The sequence below is a fragment of the Parasteatoda tepidariorum genome, chromosome X1 (genome assembly GCF_043381705.1).
Source record: "Parasteatoda tepidariorum isolate YZ-2023 chromosome X1, CAS_Ptep_4.0, whole genome shotgun sequence".
NCBI classification, from domain to species: domain Eukaryota; kingdom Metazoa; phylum Arthropoda; class Arachnida; order Araneae; family Theridiidae; genus Parasteatoda; species Parasteatoda tepidariorum.
This window is the reverse complement of record NC_092214.1, coordinates 54,613,166-54,636,239: the sequence shown is the minus strand read 5'-3', so window position 1 is coordinate 54,636,239 and position 23,074 is coordinate 54,613,166. Positions and strand designations below refer to the sequence as shown.

The 23,074-nt window shown below is 28.0% G+C and overlaps 1 protein-coding gene across 3 annotated transcripts in view; it reads right to left on the bottom strand.

Annotated features, from left to right (window-relative positions):
- LOC107450098 (tyrosine-protein kinase HTK16) overlaps window positions 1–11,807 on the bottom strand; it is a 33,216-nt gene extending 21,409 nt beyond the window's left edge. For 2 of the 3 annotated variants that reach the window (XM_043042133.2, XM_016065823.4), the window contains exons 1-8: window positions 11,242–11,807; window positions 8,550–8,732; window positions 7,560–7,718; window positions 6,884–7,027; window positions 5,421–5,605; window positions 4,147–4,284; window positions 2,194–2,299; window positions 869–936 (exon numbers count right to left, since the gene is read on the bottom strand). In XM_043042133.2, coding sequence (XP_042898067.1) covers window positions 869–936; window positions 2,194–2,299; window positions 4,147–4,284; window positions 5,421–5,605; window positions 6,884–7,027; window positions 7,560–7,718; window positions 8,550–8,685 — 936 coding nt within the window. In that variant the 5' untranslated portion in view covers window positions 8,686–8,732; window positions 11,242–11,807. The remainder of the gene's footprint in view (window positions 1–868; window positions 937–2,193; window positions 2,300–4,146; window positions 4,285–5,420; window positions 5,606–6,883; window positions 7,028–7,559; window positions 7,719–8,549; window positions 8,733–11,241) is intronic. The other variant, XM_043042134.2, reaches the window with a different exon arrangement.
- Window positions 11,808–23,074: the final 11,267 nt, after the last annotated feature.

Here is a 23,074-nt window from a genome sequence, read left to right as displayed (position 1 = left end):
AGAAACTCAGAGGCAGAAATTTTTCTGGCTTCTGGGACAAATTTCCCTAGCCCTCATATCTTTCTGCAAGACATTTTTAATAATAATAAATACATAGGTTACTAATTTATAATAATAGAAGTGTTTTGCATTGATATAAAAAAGCCACCACATACAGAATAAAACTGTATATAATTTCTTGAAATTGTAAATGTTATTATTTTTTTCATCAACATATAAATGAATATACATTCTAATATTATGAGCACTATTCTCACATTTTGAAGGGGGGTGGAGTGTTAATTACCTTTCTTAATGCATTTTGTAAGTTGTAATAAAAAAATGAAATCGTGAATTGGGTGGCTGTGATTTCAAAAAAAGAAAGAAAGAGAATGACAAGAAAATCACGCAGGCTTATGAAGAAAGTATGTGAAACGGAAAATCATGCAGGGCAAACATCTTGAAAAACGGGCAACTCAAAAGCATGCTTCGAGATTTGTTGGTTGTACATTAATATGCTATTAAATATATTGGATTCTAAAAACTATGTAAAAATTAATAACAATGACTGACATTGATACGATTGAAAAAAAAAATGATAGAATCATCATTGCGTCTTATTGTGTGAATCGAATTATCATTTTGAATTAAATATATTAGGATCTTTAAAATCATATAAAAATCATTAGTACCACATGGCAGAAAAGCAATCGAAAACCGTATGGATTTATGATACTATCGGGGTAAATTGTGCACTTCAAAAAGTGATTCTTCAAAGTTCCTCAAAATTTGGCTACTGCTATTGAGTAGCCTAACTTTCTTACTACACTACATGTTAAGTAAGCAACAATAAAATTTTTATAAATATATACATTTTTCTCATACATACTTCTCGATCTAAGTTTTCATGGAACCATTCTGATTGAGGATAAAGAGGTTCAGCGGGTATATGATTTTCTAAAAAAAGAAAGGTTATTAATGAAAGTAATACAATATCTATAAAAATTTCTGCCACTATTCCAAACAAACAGCTAAATTTTTTTTTTAAAACTAGGTATAAAAATATCAGAATGCTTTTCCACATTAATAAATTCTAAAACAAATATTAAACAGCAAGTAGAGCTTTTATAAATTTTTCTTATACAGTACTGGTGCACAACTTTTTTGAATAAATGAGCAGGTTGACCAATGATGACAGCAGGTTGACCAATGATGGACTGCATGCTTATTTCGATATGTTAACAGCAAACATAGTAATTTTTATACAAATATTAGTGTTTTTAGTATTAAATTCTTCTCATCAGACTATTTAGTAATATATTTGCAGAAACTTTTATACGTTTGAATTCATCCAAAATTGAGAATTGAAGAAACTTATACCTTTCAAAAACAATATTTCCTTCAAATCAAAAAAGATTTATTAATACAAAAAATAAGTATTGGGGAAAAGTAAAAGAATACCTCAGAATAAAAACTAAATACTATATTGAGCAATAAAAATCTAAATTAAAAATTTATCAGGTTCAAAATGAATTAAATTAAAACAAAATCATTTAAATGTAAAATAATAATCAATATTTAGATTCAAATATACTTCAACTCCAAGACATTTATATTTAACGAATTATTTGAGGTTTTATGAATATTAAATATATTCTTTTTTTTTGTAAAAAAGAAAGAAAAAATATTTCTTAAACCGTAAAAAATATAAAAAACAGCAAACAGAAACAAATTTATGTATTTCTCAATATTTAGAATTTTGCAATAATCATATTAAAAAATTAGGATTTTATGATCCACATGGAGAGAAATGGCACTAACTTTCAATAAATAAATAAATAACTCACACGTCATAATAATATCGTTTTAAAAATTTTGAAATTTTAAAAACTTCGTAGAAATGTGTAGCAATAACTATTGAAAAAATGATTTGGATCTCTGAAGGAACCAATATAAATAAAGCAAGCCAAAAAGGGATTATTTAAATGTGTGATTTGAAACTACTGTGGCGTAATAATATTGTAGTAAAAATAAGGAGAATTTCAGATGGCTACTAAAAAATTACTGGCAACTAAAAAATTAAATTTTACACATAAGAAAAAGTGTACCAAAGGTTAAATCAGAAAACTGTTAAAGACATTTCAGACTTTGAAAAATTACTTTAAATTCTAGAACAAATTCCGTTAAAAAAATTAATATCAAAAGAACTAATACTTAATAAGGCATAACACTCATGGTGATTATTTTTCAAAGCTAGATCCATTGGTGTTTCATTATAGTTGGAACGAGGATGGCATGGACAATTCAAAGATAGTAGTAACTACAACAGGAAAAGAAAAAAAAATAAAGGCTTATATCAGTAAGTTTAAAAAGCATAAATACAATACTAAAACTTGATGATAAAAATATAAAGAAATAAAGCAAGGACTAGGGGGTAAAATAAGATTAGATAAAATACAAGTATTATGTAAAGATATGCAAATACACACTTCCATTTCAAATAAGAAAGTTTGTTGATGTATAATAATTACTGGTTTTTATTGTAAAAATAAAAACCAGTAACAAAGAAACTACTAAAACAAGAAAAAGAAAAAATTATGTAAAAACATGATAAAAACTGCTATAGGTGTAACACACTATAAAAATTACTTTAAAACATACTAATTTTGCATTGTAGTAACTCACTTCTAATAGTTTATTTGGAGAGTCGATAAGTAGACATTTAAAACATTGATGATATTTAATAGTTCTGTAACACTTTTTCAACACAGATTACAAAAATTTCATTAATGCATATGTTACGGGGAATGAGCGAAATCAGTGGTTGTTAACTTTCATCGGTGAATGTTGACAATCACATAGTCGCTTTGGTGAATGTCCAAAATATTTATTACATTCGATTTGATATGAATTTATTCATGGATATAATTACATTTATTCGATATTTTAATACTTACTGACGATAGATCAGAAGAAACATCAGTGTTTGGAGTATCGGGGCATACATTTACATTTGACCGGTATACATTTGCTCGGTATACCCTATACTGATGTTTATTTAAGGTTAAGTGCCACTGCCCAGTATACATTTGCCCGGTATACCCTACACTGATGTTTTTTTAAGGTGAAGTGCCACTGCCCGGTATACCCTACACTGATGTTTTTTTTAAGGTTAAGTGCCACTGCTCGGTATACATTTGACCGGTTACCCTACACTGATGTTTTTTTAAGGTCAAGTGCCATTGCCCGGTATATATTTGCCCGATACTCCAAACACTGATGTTTCTTCTAACCTATCGTCAGTAAGTATTAAAATATACAATAAATATACCAAATAAATATAATAATATCAACGAATAAATTAATATAAAATTGGATATAACAAATATTTCGGACATTCACCAAAGCGACTATGTGATTGTTGACATTCACCGGTGAGAGTCGACATTCTCCAGATTTCGGTCACAGTATTAAGATATACACAGTATTAAATGAAATTAAAAATACTTTGAATTGATTAAAAAAAAAATACTCACCAATCATATAGATTCTTTGTTTTTAGTATTTAAATTTAAAATTATATCAAAATTGATGTAAAAAAAAAACAATTTGCAAAAAAATAAATAAGTAATATACTTAAAAAAAAACTTTCAAAACAAAAAAAAACACTTAACAATTTGCTTATATTGTTGTGATTATTTTCCACTTAATACAACAGCAAACAAATTATATTTGAGACTACTTTAAACCATTTATTAAGGTTAAAAAGCAAGAACAGTTTCAACAAAATAGCTACAATTTAGTTTAAATGAGAGAGGAAAAAGTATTGAGAGTGCTACTGAGTGACTAAGAACACTCTGAATTTACAAATAAACTGATGTTAATCCTTTCTTTTTTGTTATGCATTTGATTTAATGATTAGCCATCTTATAATGCCCCCTTAGAATTAAAAAAAATTCGAATGCAAATTTTTTTTTTTTTAAAAATTTTCTATTTTTTTTTATTGATTCACTTTTTCAGTTATTTAAATTATGCATTAAAACTCAACACTGATATTAATACTTACTATAAAATAATGGATATTTCTATAATAAACTAATTTTCAGCAGGATAAAAAACAAACTAGGTACACAAATTCAAGCTTAAGAAATAAACAAAATTATTCACCTTAACTACACCAGAGTATCCTTTATCTGCTGCATAATGCAATGGCACCCAACCAGATCCGGAAGCTCGCACTTGAGGGTTTGCATCATATTTTATTAGAACAGACATAGTAGATGGTAAATTATTCTGTGCAGCATACTAGAAAACAATGATAGATATTAAAATTAATATAAAAATATCATAAAACACTTATAATCATTCTTGTTATATTTATAAATATATGAATATACTGTGTTACCAATCTATTTTAGCTTAATCTTATGAGTTTTAATTAGATTTTTTCCCACAAAATACTGTTCTAAAGTTAGAAAACTTAAATAAATTACAAAACTTTAAATAACTAAAAGTTGTAAAACTTTTAGTTTTTAAAAAAATTATTAGAAAATTATAATTAACTTTAATGTTATTAACTCAGTAAAACCTTAATTGTGTATGTTTAAAAATACTACAAACATGTCTAAACCAGTAATCGGAAAAATTTAAAAGGAAAATTTGGAAACAAAAAGCACAAAATTACTTCACTTAAGTACTTTAAAAAATATCTGATAACAAAAATAAATAAACATTAAAAATCAATAAAAATTGAAAGTTTTTGAATCAGTATAAATTGAAAAGTTCCTAATACTTTTGTGTTAGACATATTAACGTATGTGTTCCAAAATTAACATTAATACATTTGTTCAATATTAAAATTAAATGTCTTGCTAACAGAATAATTTAACAGGTATAATAATTAAGTAAATTAACTTTTATTCATTGAACTACAACCATACATTATACATAATAATCTATAAAACCCAACAAAATGGGAAAATAATAACAATAATAATAAGCTAAATATTGCAGTGTAAACTAAATTTAGATAAAAGTAAAATAAAATTGGCAAAAATAAAACAAACATTATATGATAAAAAAAAAATTCTCATATAACAATTACCATTAGATAAGTACCAAAAAAATGATAAAATGTTTATCGGTATCTTACACTTAGACAGAAAATTTCCATATGAAATTAAAATTACAGATTATTGGAAATTACATGCCTAGAAACTTAATATCAAAGAAATCTTACAAAATGGTAAAATCAAATGCTTTAGGTAAAAATTAGTTAAATACCTAAGTTTTGCTAAATGTTATACACAATCTCTATAAATTTTCTTTTGCAAAATTTATTATAAAACAATATGACCCTTGAACTATTATGAGTTCAACTTATATGCATAAACCAAAATAAAATGTGAATAAAACTAAATAAAAACAAAAAATTTACACACATGTAACGGAGTTAATCCATTGCCATCTAAAATGCTGGGATTTGCTCCTACATTCAAAAGAACCTCTAATATATCATCAAAACCCATGATACTGGCTAAATGAACTGATGTCTGTCCTTCTTGATTTTTTGCATCTAAATTATGATAACCCGACTTCACAAGTTCTCGAACTACAGTCACTTCCCCTTAAAAAGAAAATAACAACATTCTATTAAAAATATTAAAAAAATAATAAATAAAAAAACTATTTCTTTAAATAAGATTTTAAAAAGTTTCATAACATATCAAGAGTTCTTGAATCTATTATTGAATTCATAAAGTGGCATAAGTAATCTGCGATTCTGCATGACTTAACTATAGGTTTTTAGGACTTCAAAATTTTAGGGTCGCTTTTCACTAAAAAGTCGAACTCTTTATTTATCTGTTAATTTGCACATTCATAATTCTGTTAATTTGCACATTCTATCTATTGCTAGATAAAACAATGAATTTCCCTTCAAGGCTTTTTATTAGGACTCATCAAACACCTTCATCAAGACGAAAAAACAAGGATGTAATATGGAACTCAGAATTATTCTAATCTTCTCCTTTAGCTGCTAATAAAGAAAAAAATTGAGACCAATGAAATGATTGTGACAATGTAGTCGACATTGAGCACAGGCAGTCTTTAGTACCCAAGCAAGCTGATACTCGTACGTCTGAAGCTGGGTGCTTTTCTAGCTGTAAATGGGAATCAAACTTCATTTCTTCATAATGACAGTTTAATGCCAAAACCACTGAGTTATTGTGGCTCAAAGCAAATAAGTAGCATCTGTAAATTAATATAGCAAGGTGGCAATACACAAATAATCTGTAATTATCGTTTGCTTTTTGTTTTTTTAGAAAAACTGATCAAATATATTTAACATAATACTAATCAAGTTTATTTCATAGCTCCATATTTGTCGAATTTGGAGATCTCAAAAAAAAAAAAAAAAAAAAAAATTNAAAAAAAAAAAAAAAAAAAAAAAAAAAACTTGTATAGTAAAATAAAGTGAAAGTAAAAAAAGTAGTAAAAATAAAATGGAATACAACTACCTAAACATTTTCCTGTCAATGATCTTTATTTTCACTAAACTGTGAACAGTTATTAAAAAAATAAAAATAAAAAACATGAGGAAAACATATGGTACAGCATTTATAAGTCCTTCTAATACCTATTACATAGCAAATCTTGCAACATCTTTCTAATAAAACTTTCTAATCCCCTGTCTTTTATTTTAATAAAAATAAAAGACATGGGAATTTTTGTGAAGATAGCAGATAAAACTCTCTTTCATATTGAACTAGATTATAATCAACTATCTCCCTACTTGGCGATAAAAAAAAATCAAAAATGGGTGCATACTGAATACAAATCTGTATCAAAAACTTGTATTGTTACTTTAATTAAACATATGGAAATGAGATTTAATAACACATACCTTCTTTAGTAGCCCTGTGAAGAAGGTTAGTTCGGCCATGCCTTCTCGAATCGGAAGGGGGAGGCTGGCCCTTGCACATTTGTCCCAATTTAGTGGAAAGCCCTACAGCATCTTCTTGATAATAGGAAATTAACATTTCCAGTCCTGTAAAATATAAGTAAAAAAATAAAAACTAATTAATTATTCATGATACAACTAAGTGAAATTATCTTTCAGAAATCAGTAAAACATTAAATCAAATAAAAAATCCTTTGAGAAAACTTTAGATTTGAAATACTGATATACTTAGATGAGAAAAAAAAAAATAAATTAATAATTAAAAAATAATTAAAAATAAAAATAANAACTAATTAATTATTCATGATACAACTAAGTGAAATTATCTTTCAGAAATCAGTAAAACATTAAATCAAATAAAAAATCCTTTGAGAAAACTTTAGATTTGAAATACTGATATACTTAGATGAATTAACATTATTTTTAAAAAAAATAAAAAAAAAATTTAGAAGCACTAGTCTTCTTATGTGCATCTAAATTGTTCAACTTTATGTGAATTCACATTCCCCCCCCCTCCTATTTTATAAGCAAATTATAACAATTCCAACAGCATCAGCAAATTGTACTGTCCTAATTGCATTTTATACTTTAAATTTTAATATTAAAAAAATTAGCTTACCATGAACAATAGGACCTCCATCAATGCTGAAAAATGCATCCCCTCCATGACGTCTAATTTGATAATGAACAGGCTCTTTATTATATACAAGACTTAAAACATAATCACCGGGAGAAGAGGAACTTTCTCTTACAAGAAACAAGCCATCAATGTTACCATCTAAAATGCGTACATGTGATATAAGAAATATAAAACTGATATTTGAACAAAAATTATTGTTGCATGCAAACCTCTAACCAGGGACAGGACCATAATAGACGACCAGACCTTCCCATAAATCCATTTACAACAGTCTCTTCAAAAGATTCAGTTCAATTTTTTACAATTTATATTTTGTTATTTTAGTACTAATTTTTTATATAATTTTTTTTTAACAAACGATTCTATAAGGCGTCATGTTTTAATTAGTTAAGAATTTTAAATTCGTTTTTATAAGAAATATTAAGATCTATCAAAATACTTTTTGGAATCAGTACAACAGTTTGCAATTGATAACAAAAAAAGGGACTTTACGCTTTTGTGAAACTGTGTCATTTGTTTCTGTAATGTTAACTAACTAACAAATATATGAAAATAAAAGTTTTTTTAAGAATTTAGTTATTTATTTATTTATTTATTTTTGCATATTATTCCACATGTAAAAAATAAAGTGTAGAATACTTCAGCCAAAAAAAGGAAAGAAAAAAACAAAAGTAGCTCTTGAAAAATAGATAAATATTAAAAATATGATACAGTATATAGTGACTGAAAATCAGAAATTGTTGCATTGGGAAGGGATTCTGATCACTGCCTAAAACAATTTTCTGGCATTTAGTTAACGCTAATAATTAAGAAAAATGAGCAATAACTATAATAAGTTTAAATTTTGAGGAGAATTAAAAGAAGGAAAACAAATAAAACAGATTAGATCATTAGCAGATTAAATGTTAAATCAAGTGTATTTTATCATAATGTATTTAAAATTTAATAGACTTGAATTCCATAACATACTTGCTAATAAGATTCTTTCAGCCTCATCTCTCAATATTTTACCATGAAACCAAGAAACTCCTTCATCAATAGAATTGCGAGATGCGGACTTTACTAACGGAGGCAATGGGTGAGTTAAGGTATCTTCAGCATCCATTTTTGTAATAAGAGAATTATATTTATTTTCATATTTATACACTACAGCTGAAAGAAGAAGAGTAAAAATTAGTTTTTATTTTCAAACTAACGAGAAAAAAACTTTTAATAGGACTCAAAACAATTATAAAGAAAATATTTTAGGAAAAAAAATTCAATTAAAAAAAATAATAACTGGATTATAAGTTAATGTACAATAAGGAATCACTCTTTAACCAGGATTAATTAAAATCTTGTTTTTTTTCTCCTTCAAAAGCATTTTCAAAAATTTTATTTGAATTGAATAACATTTTTTTCTTCATATCAGATTTTTTTCTTACTTTTATAAATTTAAGTTGTAGTAAAATTTATTCACGATACTTTATTATTTAAAGAAAGATTTGAGAGTCAGGCAAGGTTAGATACTTTAAATTTTTGATTTTGTATAAATGTTCAAAATATGTTCTTTATCCGAAATTGTTCAATTTTTTTTTTTTTTTTATTTAAGAAAATTTATCTTTCTCAGAGGTTTTGGGACCAAAACTGAAGATCCTTTAGAATTTTAGGACAAACACATCAATTTACATGTAGCAATACTTTTTATGGAGCAAGTGAACCCCAGCACCTCAGGACTAATAAAGGCTTTGTGTTCGACTTCCACACTAACATTTAGACATAAATATTTTATAATTGACCTTAAAGTAGCAAAAATTGAAGTTTGCACAGGTATAAGGAATATTAACTGCCTTCATCTAAACCTAAGTGAATAAGAATGAAATTTGCTAGAATAGAAGCCGTAATATAGCAAAAACAATTCACAGATCTATGTTAATTAAAGTTTTATAAATAAGGTCCTAGACGCTATAGTTTGCTCTTGAGGAGCAATTGTTCTCAGTATTACTAGGGAACTGTTGCAGGGTGCGTAGCCAAATCTTTCAAGAGAAAATAAGCACCTTTTAAGCAATCAAAAAAATTTTTTAAGCATTATATACATTAACAAAAGGCAAAATAATTTTCAGACCTTAGATGATCATGATAAAATAAGTAGCTTTTGACAAATAACTTTTTTCTTGGTTATATTAGCCGTTATAAAATGATTGAGAGATTTTTCGGTTCGATAGCAGAGAGTGGAAAATGAGGTCTGAAATTGAGAATATCTTGCAAAATGCAACAGAGTTGCATATGAGAAGGTTATAATCTCACCAAACCTAGCTCAGTAGACACACATACGGACTTGCAAGTATTTCATCAAACATGTAAAATGATTGGCGCTTTTATACGCTATAGATCGACGGTACACCGAAATGAATTGTGAAAACGTTGACTAGAACAATGTGAAAAGCACGCTTTTGAATGAAACGTGGCGAAAATCGACATGGTAAAAAAAACTAGTTTTTGAAAAGGGAAATTAAGCACTTTTTAAAAACACCCAATGATAAAAGCACCTTTAAGGGCTTTTAAATAACGAAAATTGAAAATAAGCACGTTTAAGCACTTTTTAAAAATGCTACGCACCCTGTGTTGCTTTACAAAATCATTATTGGTCCAAAAAGAATACTTGAAGCTCACATTCTACCCCAAGGTGAGTTTTAGTGCCCAGCTAGATCTTATGGAGATAGGGTGCAAAACTTAAACTTTGCTATTTATAAAAGAGATAAAATGTTATGGTTTTACTTTTTAAGCTGAATCAAATAAATTTGGCTTCAAATAAAGCATGAAATCTTTTGAAGATGCTTTATTTCCCTATTTAGACTTGACTGATACTTTTCCAAAACATTATATCTCTATTTTCTTTTACTTTATTAAGGAGAGAAGAAATAAGAAATCCTGCTTTATTGTTTTCAAGATATTGCTCAATGTGCCCAAACATAACTTCAAATTGGAAATATTATACCAGAATTTGAAATATTATACCATTACATTAAAAAAAAATAATAATAATAATAAAAATTTATCATAGATTTTACTTAAGTTTTTTTTAAAATTTTTAACATAATATATGAATTAATTTGAAAGGAAATAATAAAAATATTATTTTTATTTCAATAATTAGTTTTAAATCATTGTTGTCATCCTGATTGATAAGAATTTGGGGAGATTTCCATATCATGATTAGTGGTAGAATAATCTCCAAGTATTGGCAACTTCTGGGTAGCGGCCCGTGAGAAACTAAAAAAACATTACAGAAAGGGACCTGCTTAAAAGTTATCCTAACTCATACATACCCCAGACAAACATCTACATATATTTTTAAAAAAAAAATTGAAAATCTATTCGGCACCTTGGCAACTGTTGTTGGAGAGACAAATCATGATACTTAATTATGCCCCAGAAGTTGAGCGATAATATTCCATAACCCTGCTCAGCAGTTTTATTTAAAAATATTTTTATTTTTTACAGAATGCTGTGCATAATAGCATTAGTATCATATATCATAACAAATGTTTTTTACACAAATCAATCACATTCCTCATTGGTCTTAAATACTTGTGAAATAATAAAATAGGGATAGCTAAAACCAACACTGGTAAAAAAAAAAAATTAAACACTAATTTGATTAAAGAAAATAAAAACTTACAAGAGATTAACAAGCAATTTGCTTTTCTTCCAGAGAAAATAAGAATTCATCTTTTCAAATTAGCGATCCGACAACATTTGTGTTAAAAAAACTTCAACCTTTTTCTTTAAGTTTATCTTTTAAACTAGGAAATATTAAATGTTGCTTCTTTGAAACGATTTAAATTATTACATAATTTCAATATGTAGCAAACTTATAATTATATAGTAAAATCATTACATATGTGGTTGGCATATAATATAAAAATATGTGATTCATAGAAATGAATTAAGAATTTGCCATGATTTTAAGTTAGTTAATAAAACGGTATTCCAAACACCGACAAACATGCAGCTAAAACTTATTTTAAGAAGATCATTTGATGAAGATTTCATAAAATGCAAAAATGATAAAAAGAAAACAATTGATTGATATAACTGAGAATTAAAAAATGGTATTTAATACATAAACTATTTTATAAAATATTCGACAAATTAGTTTCGCAGGGAATGAAAACAAATCATACAAATAACACACAAGCATCACACAAGAAAGATTGCAAAATATTTTGATCGGAACTTAAAAGTGATGCCAAACAATTATGAAAAAGTTCTACTTACAGCTGTTTTATTTATCAATGACATCATTGCTTATGAACTGAAGAACTGTTCTCACTAAATGTAACATGAAATGTAGATGCGATTTAGTACGTGAGTAGTGAGATATATTTAAGAGTTATTCCATCTGAATTCGATTCACACATCTATAAAAGCAGTCGAAGAAATATAGTAACCTAATATATGAATCGTATTTTCCAACGAAAAACTTACCAATCCCGTTCTTTTACTGTCTCAACGACAATCAAAGGTGCAGCAATCACATACAGTTTAAATGGTTTTTTAAGCCTTTTTTTAGGGCCAATATTGCTGAATCCGTTTCATGCACTTAAATCGCCGTTGAGGGTCGATGAGAATCTTATGGGCCCTCTAAACTCTCGAATACGCCATTTAAGGAGAAGACCAGTTCCATGCCTTTGGCCCTTCAATCTGCTATAAATATTTTTTTTCAATTTCCATGACGCTTCCTTTTAGAAATATAAANGTGTAAAAAAATATACTTCAGGCTGAAACATATATACCTCTGGAGGTATATTTAAGGTATATTTGAGGTTGATTTTGAGGTATTCATTTGCACCCTTTTCAACCTTTACGACGTATTTAAACAACAACCTCCTTTATACCTTTAAAATATACCTCGTTTATACCTAATTTATACCTCAATTTTTTTATAAGGGTATTTTTAAGCTCCGTATAAAATCCTAGCTTATAAGATTTCAATCTATTTAAAAATCAAGATGGAAACTAACGTACTTCCTTCTTCTATGACTCTCCACACGCTAAAGATGAAAGCATGCAAAGTGGTGCCAGAGGTAGAGAGTTCTGCTCTACACCACCTGTAGCCCATTTCGAACGCCAATTGGTAAAAGCACGTCTAGGACTATCAGAGGCGTATCTAGAGAAAAAGGCGTCTATGGCAATCCTCCTTTCGGCGATCTTCTTAAAACATTTTTCTTCTCTATTATTTTACGTATATCTGTACACATCAGCATATAAATGTATACAGATTTTAGATTTGTTTCACATTTTTTCTCCTTTTTTAGGACAAAATTTTGCTTTAAATCTTATTGCAGAGTTGGAGTTATTCAAAAGAATCAAATATTTAATAAAAAGTTTGTGTATTTCAATTAAAACTACTTCGCTTTAACTCCAGCTTGTTCATTTTAAGCACATAAGTCCGAAATTGGCTAAAACCCATCAAGTAAATTAGAAAAAGAATTACCTTTGCTTATCCTAATTATCAGTACTATCAGATAATCATGTACAGTTACAATTTCAACGGTTTGAATATCTTTTAAATTAAATTACAAAATATTTCGAAGAAATTCTAAGTTACTTTATTTTTATTTAAAACTATAGAAATATGCTAAAAAATTAGTGCATGCAATAGTATGAGCTATAAAATTGAATATAGAAACGTACTACCCCTTAATAAACATGTCATTCACTTTTCACCGAATTTAGGTTTTTGACCTTCAGAATATTCCTCAGAAGTTTGTTAAAGATAAGAAAACAAGTTGAAATTTTGGGCATCTTCATGATGCTCCTCCCCCTATTATATTTCCTTATCTTATATTTCCTTATCTTATATTGCCCCTAATATATTTAATATGAGTAACATGGAATATTATTTTTATGTAAAGAAACAAAAATGTAACAATAGTTCAATAATAGCTAGAAAACTCATTTAGAAAAATCTGCACAAATATGAAAATGTTAAAAACTTTATTTGTTTATTGCTTTATTGAAATTACATACATTTGCAGGCGTGAGCTGAATTTAGGCTTATAAGCCTTTGTCAAGTAGAAAGACAGATAGAACAATTCAGCGAAGGACATCAGGAAGAATACATCCAGGGCTATGGCGGGATTCGAACCTGCTACCTCCACGCTTTGCACAGCGTTTGGCGGGTGATACCACTCGGCCATAAAGGCTCCAATGCCAAAAACACACATTAATCTCTTCTGTTCATATTCGTCTCACAATTTTCACGTCCCGCAGTGGACTGATCGTTAAGACACGGTTCCCAGCAGATCGCAGAAGTCAAGCATCACTGGCTGCGGTCAGTGTGCGGGTGGGTGACCACTCGGATCAGCCTGCGTAGGGACCGAGGGTGTGCGGTATTGGTCCTCGTTAAACTGTTTTACCGTAAAGCAGGTCGCGCGCAGGTCGTCGGGCTACCGAAGCGGGGGAGCCATCCCCTCCGCAGAGGATCAAAATTGTGATGGAATGTCTTCGGATCATCCTCAGGGATGTTTCCCAGACCGTCGCCAATAGCCCATTGTGCAGCTCTAGTGCGACGTACATGAACAACAACAACACAATTTTCACACATTTCATAAAATAAATAAATAAATAAATAAATAAATAAATAAAAAACTTTATTTCTAAGAAGATTCTAATTTAAATGTTGATGTTGTTGTTGTTGTTATTTTACGTCGCACTAGAGCTGCACAATGGGCTATTGGCGACGGTCTGGGAAACATCCCGGAGGATGATCCGAAGACATGCCATCCCAATTTTGATCCTCTGCGGAGGGGATGGCACCCCCGCTTCGGTAGCCCGACGACCTGCGCGCGAAGTCGAGCACTTTACGGTAGCGCAGTTTAACGAGGACCAATACCGCACACCCTCGGTCCCTACGCAGACTGATCCAAGTGGTCACCCACCCGCACACTGACCGCAGCCAGTGATGCTTGACTTCGGTGATCTGCTGGGAACCGTGTCTTAACGATCAGTCCACTGCGGGACTTTAAATGTTGAATTCAAAATAGAAGTCAGAACAAATTTAATTCAAAATAAAAGGAAAACGTGTATTCTCTAACTAAACAGATTCTAAATTGAATATTGAATTCAAATTATGAGAAAAAACTAATGCAGTTTCAAATCGAGACAGGGTAGCCTTACCCACCATCATTTGATCCATTTTTATACTCCATTCTCTTTTGTTTAAAACTTAAATCCACTATCTTTACATCGGTACTCGAAACCACTCTCCTTTAATCGGTGTTTAAATCCACTATCATTTGATCAATTTTTATAATCAACTCTAATTTGTTTAAAACTTGAACCTACTATCTTTATATCGGTACTAGAACCCCACCATTTCTGCCATTTATATTATGTCTTCAATACTTTCCTGCTCTCTTTTCTTTTAAACCATAATAATATCCCATTGAAGCCCCCCTCCCCTTATTGTTCTATAATTATTTCCTTTGGTACGATTGTATAGTATATCCTTATGTAATACCCGGCTGAGGTAGAAAATTATAGGTTAATATTAAGGAGAGATATAAGGTCATTTATATGCATAGCAGCAGCAATTCCTCAATTTTTATCATTTTATTCGCTCTTATAAAAAAAAATAATTTCAGGAAAAAAATATTTATGTTACAATATTTTAAATAGATATTAAAAAAGCACTTATTTTTATGATTTATTATTTTTTAAAATACTGACCATTATCCGGGATCGAACCCCTGACCCTTCGGTTAACCAGTTCATTGCTTCCTAATACATAAGACTCATGTCCACGCAGTACACGACTTCGCCACTTATATTATGCCTTATAGGAGCTAATAATAGTTCAAATATGGATACCTTTCGGCTCCTACGTTATGCATATAAATGACCTCCGATCTCCCATTAATATTAACCTTTAATTTTCAAACTGGACCAGAAATTATAGTTTAATATACTAAATAATCGTACCAAGGGAATTTTTAATAGGCAAATTAATTTAATAGGCAAATTAGCAAATTAAGCTGCGTGCTAAGAAGCAAAGAAAGTCGTAGATGAAGGGGTCCGTAATTCGATCCTGGGCAAGGGTTAAATCTTTTAAAAAAAAGTTTCTTTCTTTTAATTTATTCTTCATTAGTTTAACGTAAATAAAGTATTCTTTTTCCAAAAATTATTATTTTTCTTTTTATAAGAGCGAATTATAGTTAAAAATGGATAAATTTCGGCTCCTACGTTATGCATATAAATGATCCCATATCTCACCTTAATAGTTTCCAATATTTTAGCGTAAATAAAGTATTACTCTTCCTTAAATTATTAATTTTCCTTTTTACAAATGCGAATATTAACTTAAAAATGGAGAAATTGTATCTCATATACTATGCAAATAAATGAACCCATATTTCCCCTTAATATTAACCTATAATTTTAAAACTCGACCGGATATTATATTATAGTATACTATACAATCGTATCAAAGGAAATAATTATCGCCAAATTGGGGGGCAAACGAGAGATCAAAATATGGTTTCATTGGAAAAGCAAGGGGAAGGTACTTAAAAGTGGCATGGCCATTACTGCTACATGATATGAAGCAACAAATCAGCAGACCCAAGGGTTCGGGGGTTGAACACGGTTAAAGGTCAATAGTTTAAAAATTATATTTCATCTTTTTTTAAAATAATTTTAAAAATTATAACGTAAATAAAATATTCCTTTTCCTCAAATTATTATTTTTCTTCCATATGAGAGCGAAAAATAGCTTAAAAATGGAGAATTTGTAGCTCATATACATGACCCTATGCATATAAATGACCCTATATCTCCCCTTAGGAAAAACCAATAATTTTCAAACTCTTCTAAACATTATACTATAACATAATGTACCAAAGAAAATAATTCGAGAAAAATTAGGGGGCCCACGAGGGGTCAAAATATGGTTTCATTGGAAAAGCGCGGGAGAGTACTTAAAGGTTAATATCAGTGGCAAAGCCGTGTGTGGCGTGGCCATTAGTGTTACGTGTGGCGTGGCCATTAGCAACGTGTGGCGTGGCCATTAGCAACGAGTTAGTAGATTTAAGGGTTCGGGGATCGAACCCGTCTAAGGTTCAATATTTTTAAAATTATATTTAATAAAAATAAAAAATTTTTTTTATATTTATTTATTTTACAATATTTCAACGTAAATAAATGTTCCTTTTCCTTAAATTATTATTTTTCTTTTTTATAAGAGCGAATAAAAGCTTAAAATTGGAGACATATTGCTGCTCATATACTATGCAGATAAACGACCCCATATCTCCTCTTAAGTAATTTCCCGCCCTTTTTCAATTGAACCATATTGTGCCCCATAGTAGGCCCCTTAATTTGTCTATAATTATTTCCTTCGGTTCGAATTATGCAGTATATTACAATAAGATATCTGGTCGAGTTTGAAAATTAAAGGTTAATATTACGGGGCGATATGGGCTCATCTATATGAGCAACAATTTCTCCATTTTTAAGTTATTATTTGCTCTTATGAAAAAGAAAAATATGGATAGAAGAATATATATGGGTCATTCTCACAAAAACAGTCATTTTCATGTCCCCAGTATATTTTATGTTTGTTTTACAGCTTACGAAAAAAGAAATTCAGGGAAAGTGTCCTTCAGAATGCAAGCTAACAAAAGAATAAAAATAAAATTATCAATTTTTATTTTTTATTTATTTTAGGTAATTAAAATATACCAATATGTCATTCCCTCACTTGTCCCCACTGCTGATTTAAAAAAAGAAAAAAATTGTTTCTGAAATAAAAATTTTTTTTTTACAAATTCGTGTTTTTTATTTCAGAATACTGAAATATAGAATTCAGAAAATCAATTTTAAATTTAATTTCTGATAAAAATATTAACACAGCACTATTTTAAACTTTGTCCCCAGTGTTTCGCGTCATTCCCTCACAACAATGTTCTTATCACCTGCAATCTTCTTAGAATAAAAATATTTTAATAAAAACTTCAGAAGTTAACAACTGGCATCATAGAACAAAATTGCAGTATGTTTCCATCTTCAACTTAAAGAAGCTTTGCTGTGGAATAAATTTGAATGAATCAAACCAGGTAAAATTTTTTACATTTGTCATTCCCTCATGTCATTTTTTAGAGTAAAATAAAATACAACTTCATCGAGAAAGTGGATAATTATATGTTGCTTTCTTGTATGAATATAATTGTATGTGATTGACTTCAGAAATTAATTAGGCCTAACTGTTATTTTTAAATTTTATTGAATTCGTCATTCCCTCACTAGTGTATAAAGTGAGGGAATGACGCTGAAGTGAGGGAATGATTCAAGATGAGTATATTATTAAATTTTTTTTTGTTCAATCGTGCCAGCCAATTTTATTTCCCAAACCTGTAAAAACTATTAAATATATAAGACTAAATTATAATAAATATTAGATATACTTAGTATGTTATCATTTTCAAACTTTAGGTAGATGTAACTTAGATAAAAACATGTATTAAAATAAAATATCATTCCCTCACTATTAGTGTCATTCCCTCACTTTTTAAATAGTGAAAATAATTAATTTACTTATTAATTAATTTGAAAAATAAATTAAAAAATTAATAAATTAATTTATTAAATTAATTAATTTATTTATTAAATTAATTAATTAATTATAAATTAATTATTTAAAAAATTAATTAATTTAAATATTAAGTATAATTTATAGGATATATACTTTCTTTATAATGCCATTACATATTTCTATTAATATAAAAAGTTTCAGAGCTTTTTATTCACTTTACTTTTTTAGGATTTTATGAACTGAAAAATGACAGTTTTCGTGAGAACGACCCATATATATACATATAAAATTAATTTCTTTGCCTCATGCTTTTTGCTATTACTTTATAAATATTCAATAAAATTAAACACAATTTTTGGAGTAATTTAAAATTAATTATAAAATTGTTGATTTAAAATTTTACGTTTTTTAAAAAATTTAAACTGCACAGGATGTAAGTATTTAAAGTTAGTTCTTTTATATTGCTCATGTGAAGAAAAAAATTAAAAACGTTTTTTCATAATTTCGTAGTGAATCGTATTTGGCAACTAATGAAAAAAGTTTGATTTGTATATTTCAAGAATTTAAAAAGTTTCAAGGAATTTTCTCAGTAGTTTTTGTACTATTTTAAAGAAAGCTGAAAACGATGAGAGATTTTCCACAAATTTCATTTGGTACTATTAAATAATATTTATTAAAAATGAGACCGTCATTGTGATTGATCATCCCCTATAAAAGTATGTTTAATTTTGCATGTTTTCTTTTATTACACCATCACATTTCGGGTTTCAAACTATTATTGTAAGGTACTATCATTTTTTTATTAAATTTTGTCTTATGATACATAATATACTTTCTGGAAAACCCCTGATCGTTTTCAGTTTTCTTTTAAAAAGTGCAAAACTATTTAGGAAAGTGCTTGAAACTTTTTAAATTTTTAAGATATTCAAATCAAACTTTTGTTATTAGTTGCCAAATGCGATTCACTACAAAATGATTGAAAAACTGTTTTCAATTTTTTCTGCTTATGCGCAGTGTAAAAGAACTACTTTAAATACTTATATCTTACGCAGTTTGTTTACATTTTTTATGATTATACCATTATTGAGAAATATTTATAAATATTATGGTAATTCCGCATTATCTTAACTTCCTCTGTGTAAATCTCACTCTCGTTTTTTCTTATTTGGCCATATGTAACGTGCTTATGAAACAGACTTCAAAATAAATTGGATATGAATTTCTTAATTATATTCAGATAGCTTCCTTTTGATGACAAATATTCCATTGAACGGAAATTTTGATATACACTTTTCACATTCGAACTTTTTATTTCACCATACTGTCTTTTTATGCAACACGATTAAAATCATGTATTTTAAAACTGAAAATTATATTTTTAAAAAATATCGTTGAATCAATAATTTTTATAAAAAAGAGCTATAAAAACATCAATTTATTGTAAAATTGTTAGATTAGTATTGTAAAATAGTTCTTAAGATAAACTTTATAACAACAAAAGAACGTGTATTAAGCATTTATGTAGATTAATTCGATTTTAAACTAAAATTTAAGGAATGACCTAATAAAGTTTAATAATTTGGTTAAAACTCAGTTACCCAGTCTACCAATCTATAAATAATTAAGTTGAAAATGAATTAAAATTCCGATTTTTCTTCTATATTAAAACATCATTAACTTCTGTTAGTGACCCGAAATTTAGTTTGTGGTCACGTGAACGGCATGCAGCATTTCTTCTACTTGTTTTATTTTTAACATTTATTCTAATTAAATATTAAAATAATTTGAATTTTTAAAATAATTTGAATTTTTAAAATAATTTAAATTTTTAAAATGATTTGAATTTTTAAAATAATTTGAATTTTTGAAATAATTCGAATTTTTAAAATAATTTGAATTTTTAAAATAACTTGAGCGTTTTTCTCAAATTTCATCTCGTAATGAGTATACACTTTTAGATGTCAAGAGTTATTTTTAAAGGTTCAGGAACATGTTTAGAGAATATCAGTAATTTTATAAGAAAACCATAATGTTTTTTTTTCTTTATTTTAAATTTTTTTATAGCAGTGTTTGATAAAATTTCCAGTGGTGCCGGAAATGTTCTGAATTAGGTTTAGTAAGCATAATTCTGCATCGAAAAATAAAAGTTAATAATGGTGGAGGGTATCCTTTTATGCTATTTTCCATATAAATGTAAAAATGAAAATATTAGGTCATCAGGTATAAAATTTATAGAAAAAAAATACAAAGTTGGTTGATGGCTTACAGATATAAGAAACTATTTCATTCATCAAAGTATGGACATATATTTTCTCTACACTTTCATCATGTAAACTGCATGCTATTTAGGCAAGTGAGATTAAACAACGGCGGATGATTCTCAATAAATTCCTGAAAAGCAGTTTTGCAGCATTTTCGGAACTAAATTGTTTTTCTATTAAAAGTTGTTCAAATTTAGAAAGAAGTAGTAGTCAGTAGGAGCTAGATTTATTGAGAATAGAGGGTGATAAAATTTCATTTTTAATTTTTGTAGTTTTGCTATAGTCATTTATTGCAGTGTGTGGTTTGGCAACGCGATGCAGTATGATAGGACACGGAATGTTGATCACTCTAAGGCTTCTTTAAGGTTTTGCATAATTCTGAATAGTTACTTGTTCTATATGTTCTATAGTTGCTCTAATATTTCAATTGTGATCGATGAGTCAGGTTTCATAAAATCAAAAAGAATTCTACCTAAGCTAGAACAAGCAACATTCATCTTAAGCTTTTTTTGCGGGGGAAAATATTACGCTTTTGAATGTATTATGGTGATTCATGCTTGTTCAATCAACATTAAAGCCAACTGACACTAGAGCCTAATACAATATTAATGTTGGTCTGCGATGCCGTAGTAAAATCTCATGCTTCATAATGGTTCAAATTTCTGGTCGTTCATTTTCAAAAATTTAATTTTAAAAAAAATGTTCTTTAATGTTTTTTGAGGATAAGCTTAATTTTTTTTGCAGGTCAGATATGTAACCTTTCAATAAAAAAAACGGTAAAATGCTTAGCCAATATTAAATATGTAAGCTGATAAAGTTGATAGATCCAGCAACCTGAAAATTTTTAGTCTTGATGACCGATTTCATCATCCTGCGCCGAATCAAAGCTTCAATCCAGGTAACAAAATACTCAGGCCTAAACAAATACTAAAATTGCTTGTAACTAAGAAATGCTTATAAAAATGTTTAAAAATAGTGACTTCTCCTAACATCGTTAAATATTGTAAAAAGCCAAACTATTATAAAAAACAAAATTATTTTTGAAATTTGGTCAGTATTGCACATTTACTTTACTGCACGGAGCAGAATAAAGTCGATGTGGAAGCATATAAGAGCTTTTAGTGTAAAAAAAGGCTAGTGAGGTAAAAGGATTTAATAAGCTCTTATCCTATATTATTCTAGCCATCTAATAGATTGAGATTTGAGTTTTTAAATGCAAAAATTAATAAATTGTGTAAAAATTATGATTTTAAAAGAGAAAAATTTACAAGCACGTTTTGTAAATAAACTTTGAAACTTAGAAAGCTTAAAAATAATATTATTAAAAAAAATACATATTTAAAATGAAACAGATTTTAAAAAAATATTTCTATTTGTTACAGCTTGTTGCTCACAGGAAAATAAATTTCGGAAAAGACATTTAATATAAATTAAAGACATAATCTATTGTTAAATTAGCGTAAAGGCCTGATTATTTTAAAAATTCATTAATAGAAAATTTCTAAGAAATGCATCACAATGACTAACGTTTCAATACGCCAATTTCCAAAAGTTCTTATAATTCTGTAATGGCATTGGAAAATTTTTTAAGACAAGTTGTGACCAGACTTAATTAAGTACAATGCTATAAGGAAATAAAATGTATAAGCTGAGTAAAAAGAATTAGCTGATGATTATAATAAATACCTGACTTAAGACAAAAAATACTCTGTGCTTTAATATTTTAGATGAAAAATTTATGTATATTATACTCCGTTTAAATTCTAATAAATAATAAGATATATTTAGATTTTTTTTTTTTGCTACGCATCAATATACTGTGATATAGTTAATTGTCGATTGGAACTGCGAACCAGAAGTTATTGCATATGATATAAGCTAGATTTACATGCAACTTATCCGTTTCTGCAGAACGCTTCACTATGAGAGGAGTGCAACAACTTTAAAAAATTAATACTATTAGTGATAATTTTTATTATTAATACACTAAGAAAAAAAAATTGTCATAACTACCAGAAAATGGCGAAATTAAACGTGATTCTGACTCTATGGAAATACCAAAAAGTTTAATAATTTTTACCGAAGCGCTTTGGTAATAATTTTAGTAAAATTAGAAATAAAATATGGTTTTATAATAAAGCGTGAAATTTGGTAATAATGGTAAAATTTAGTAATTTTATTATGATGCTTTAGAGCAAGGTATAAAATTCATTTATTCGGTTAAATTTACTTTTCAGTTTTACATTTTTTACTAAATATTGGTAATAAGTTCCATAGTTTTTGAAAATCAGTGAACCATTTCCTGTGAACCATTACCATATGAACTTAAAAATTACATATGAATAGTTTAAGCACAGAATAGTCTGGTATATGTTTTTTTTACCAGAACTGTCATCTCTTTCTAGTACAGTAATTTTACCAGAATTTTTTCCTCCCTATACTATCATTACCATTATCATTATTTTCATTATTAACAATAATATCAATATCATTATTAATAGTATTATTATTATTATTATGAACATTATAATTAGAAGAATTATTATGAGAAAATATTAAATCATTGCCATTGCCCAAAATAACTACTCAAATTTCTGCAAAATGTATATCGGACTAAATTGAATGAGATATCTAAGAACTTTTCAAATATGCTAGTA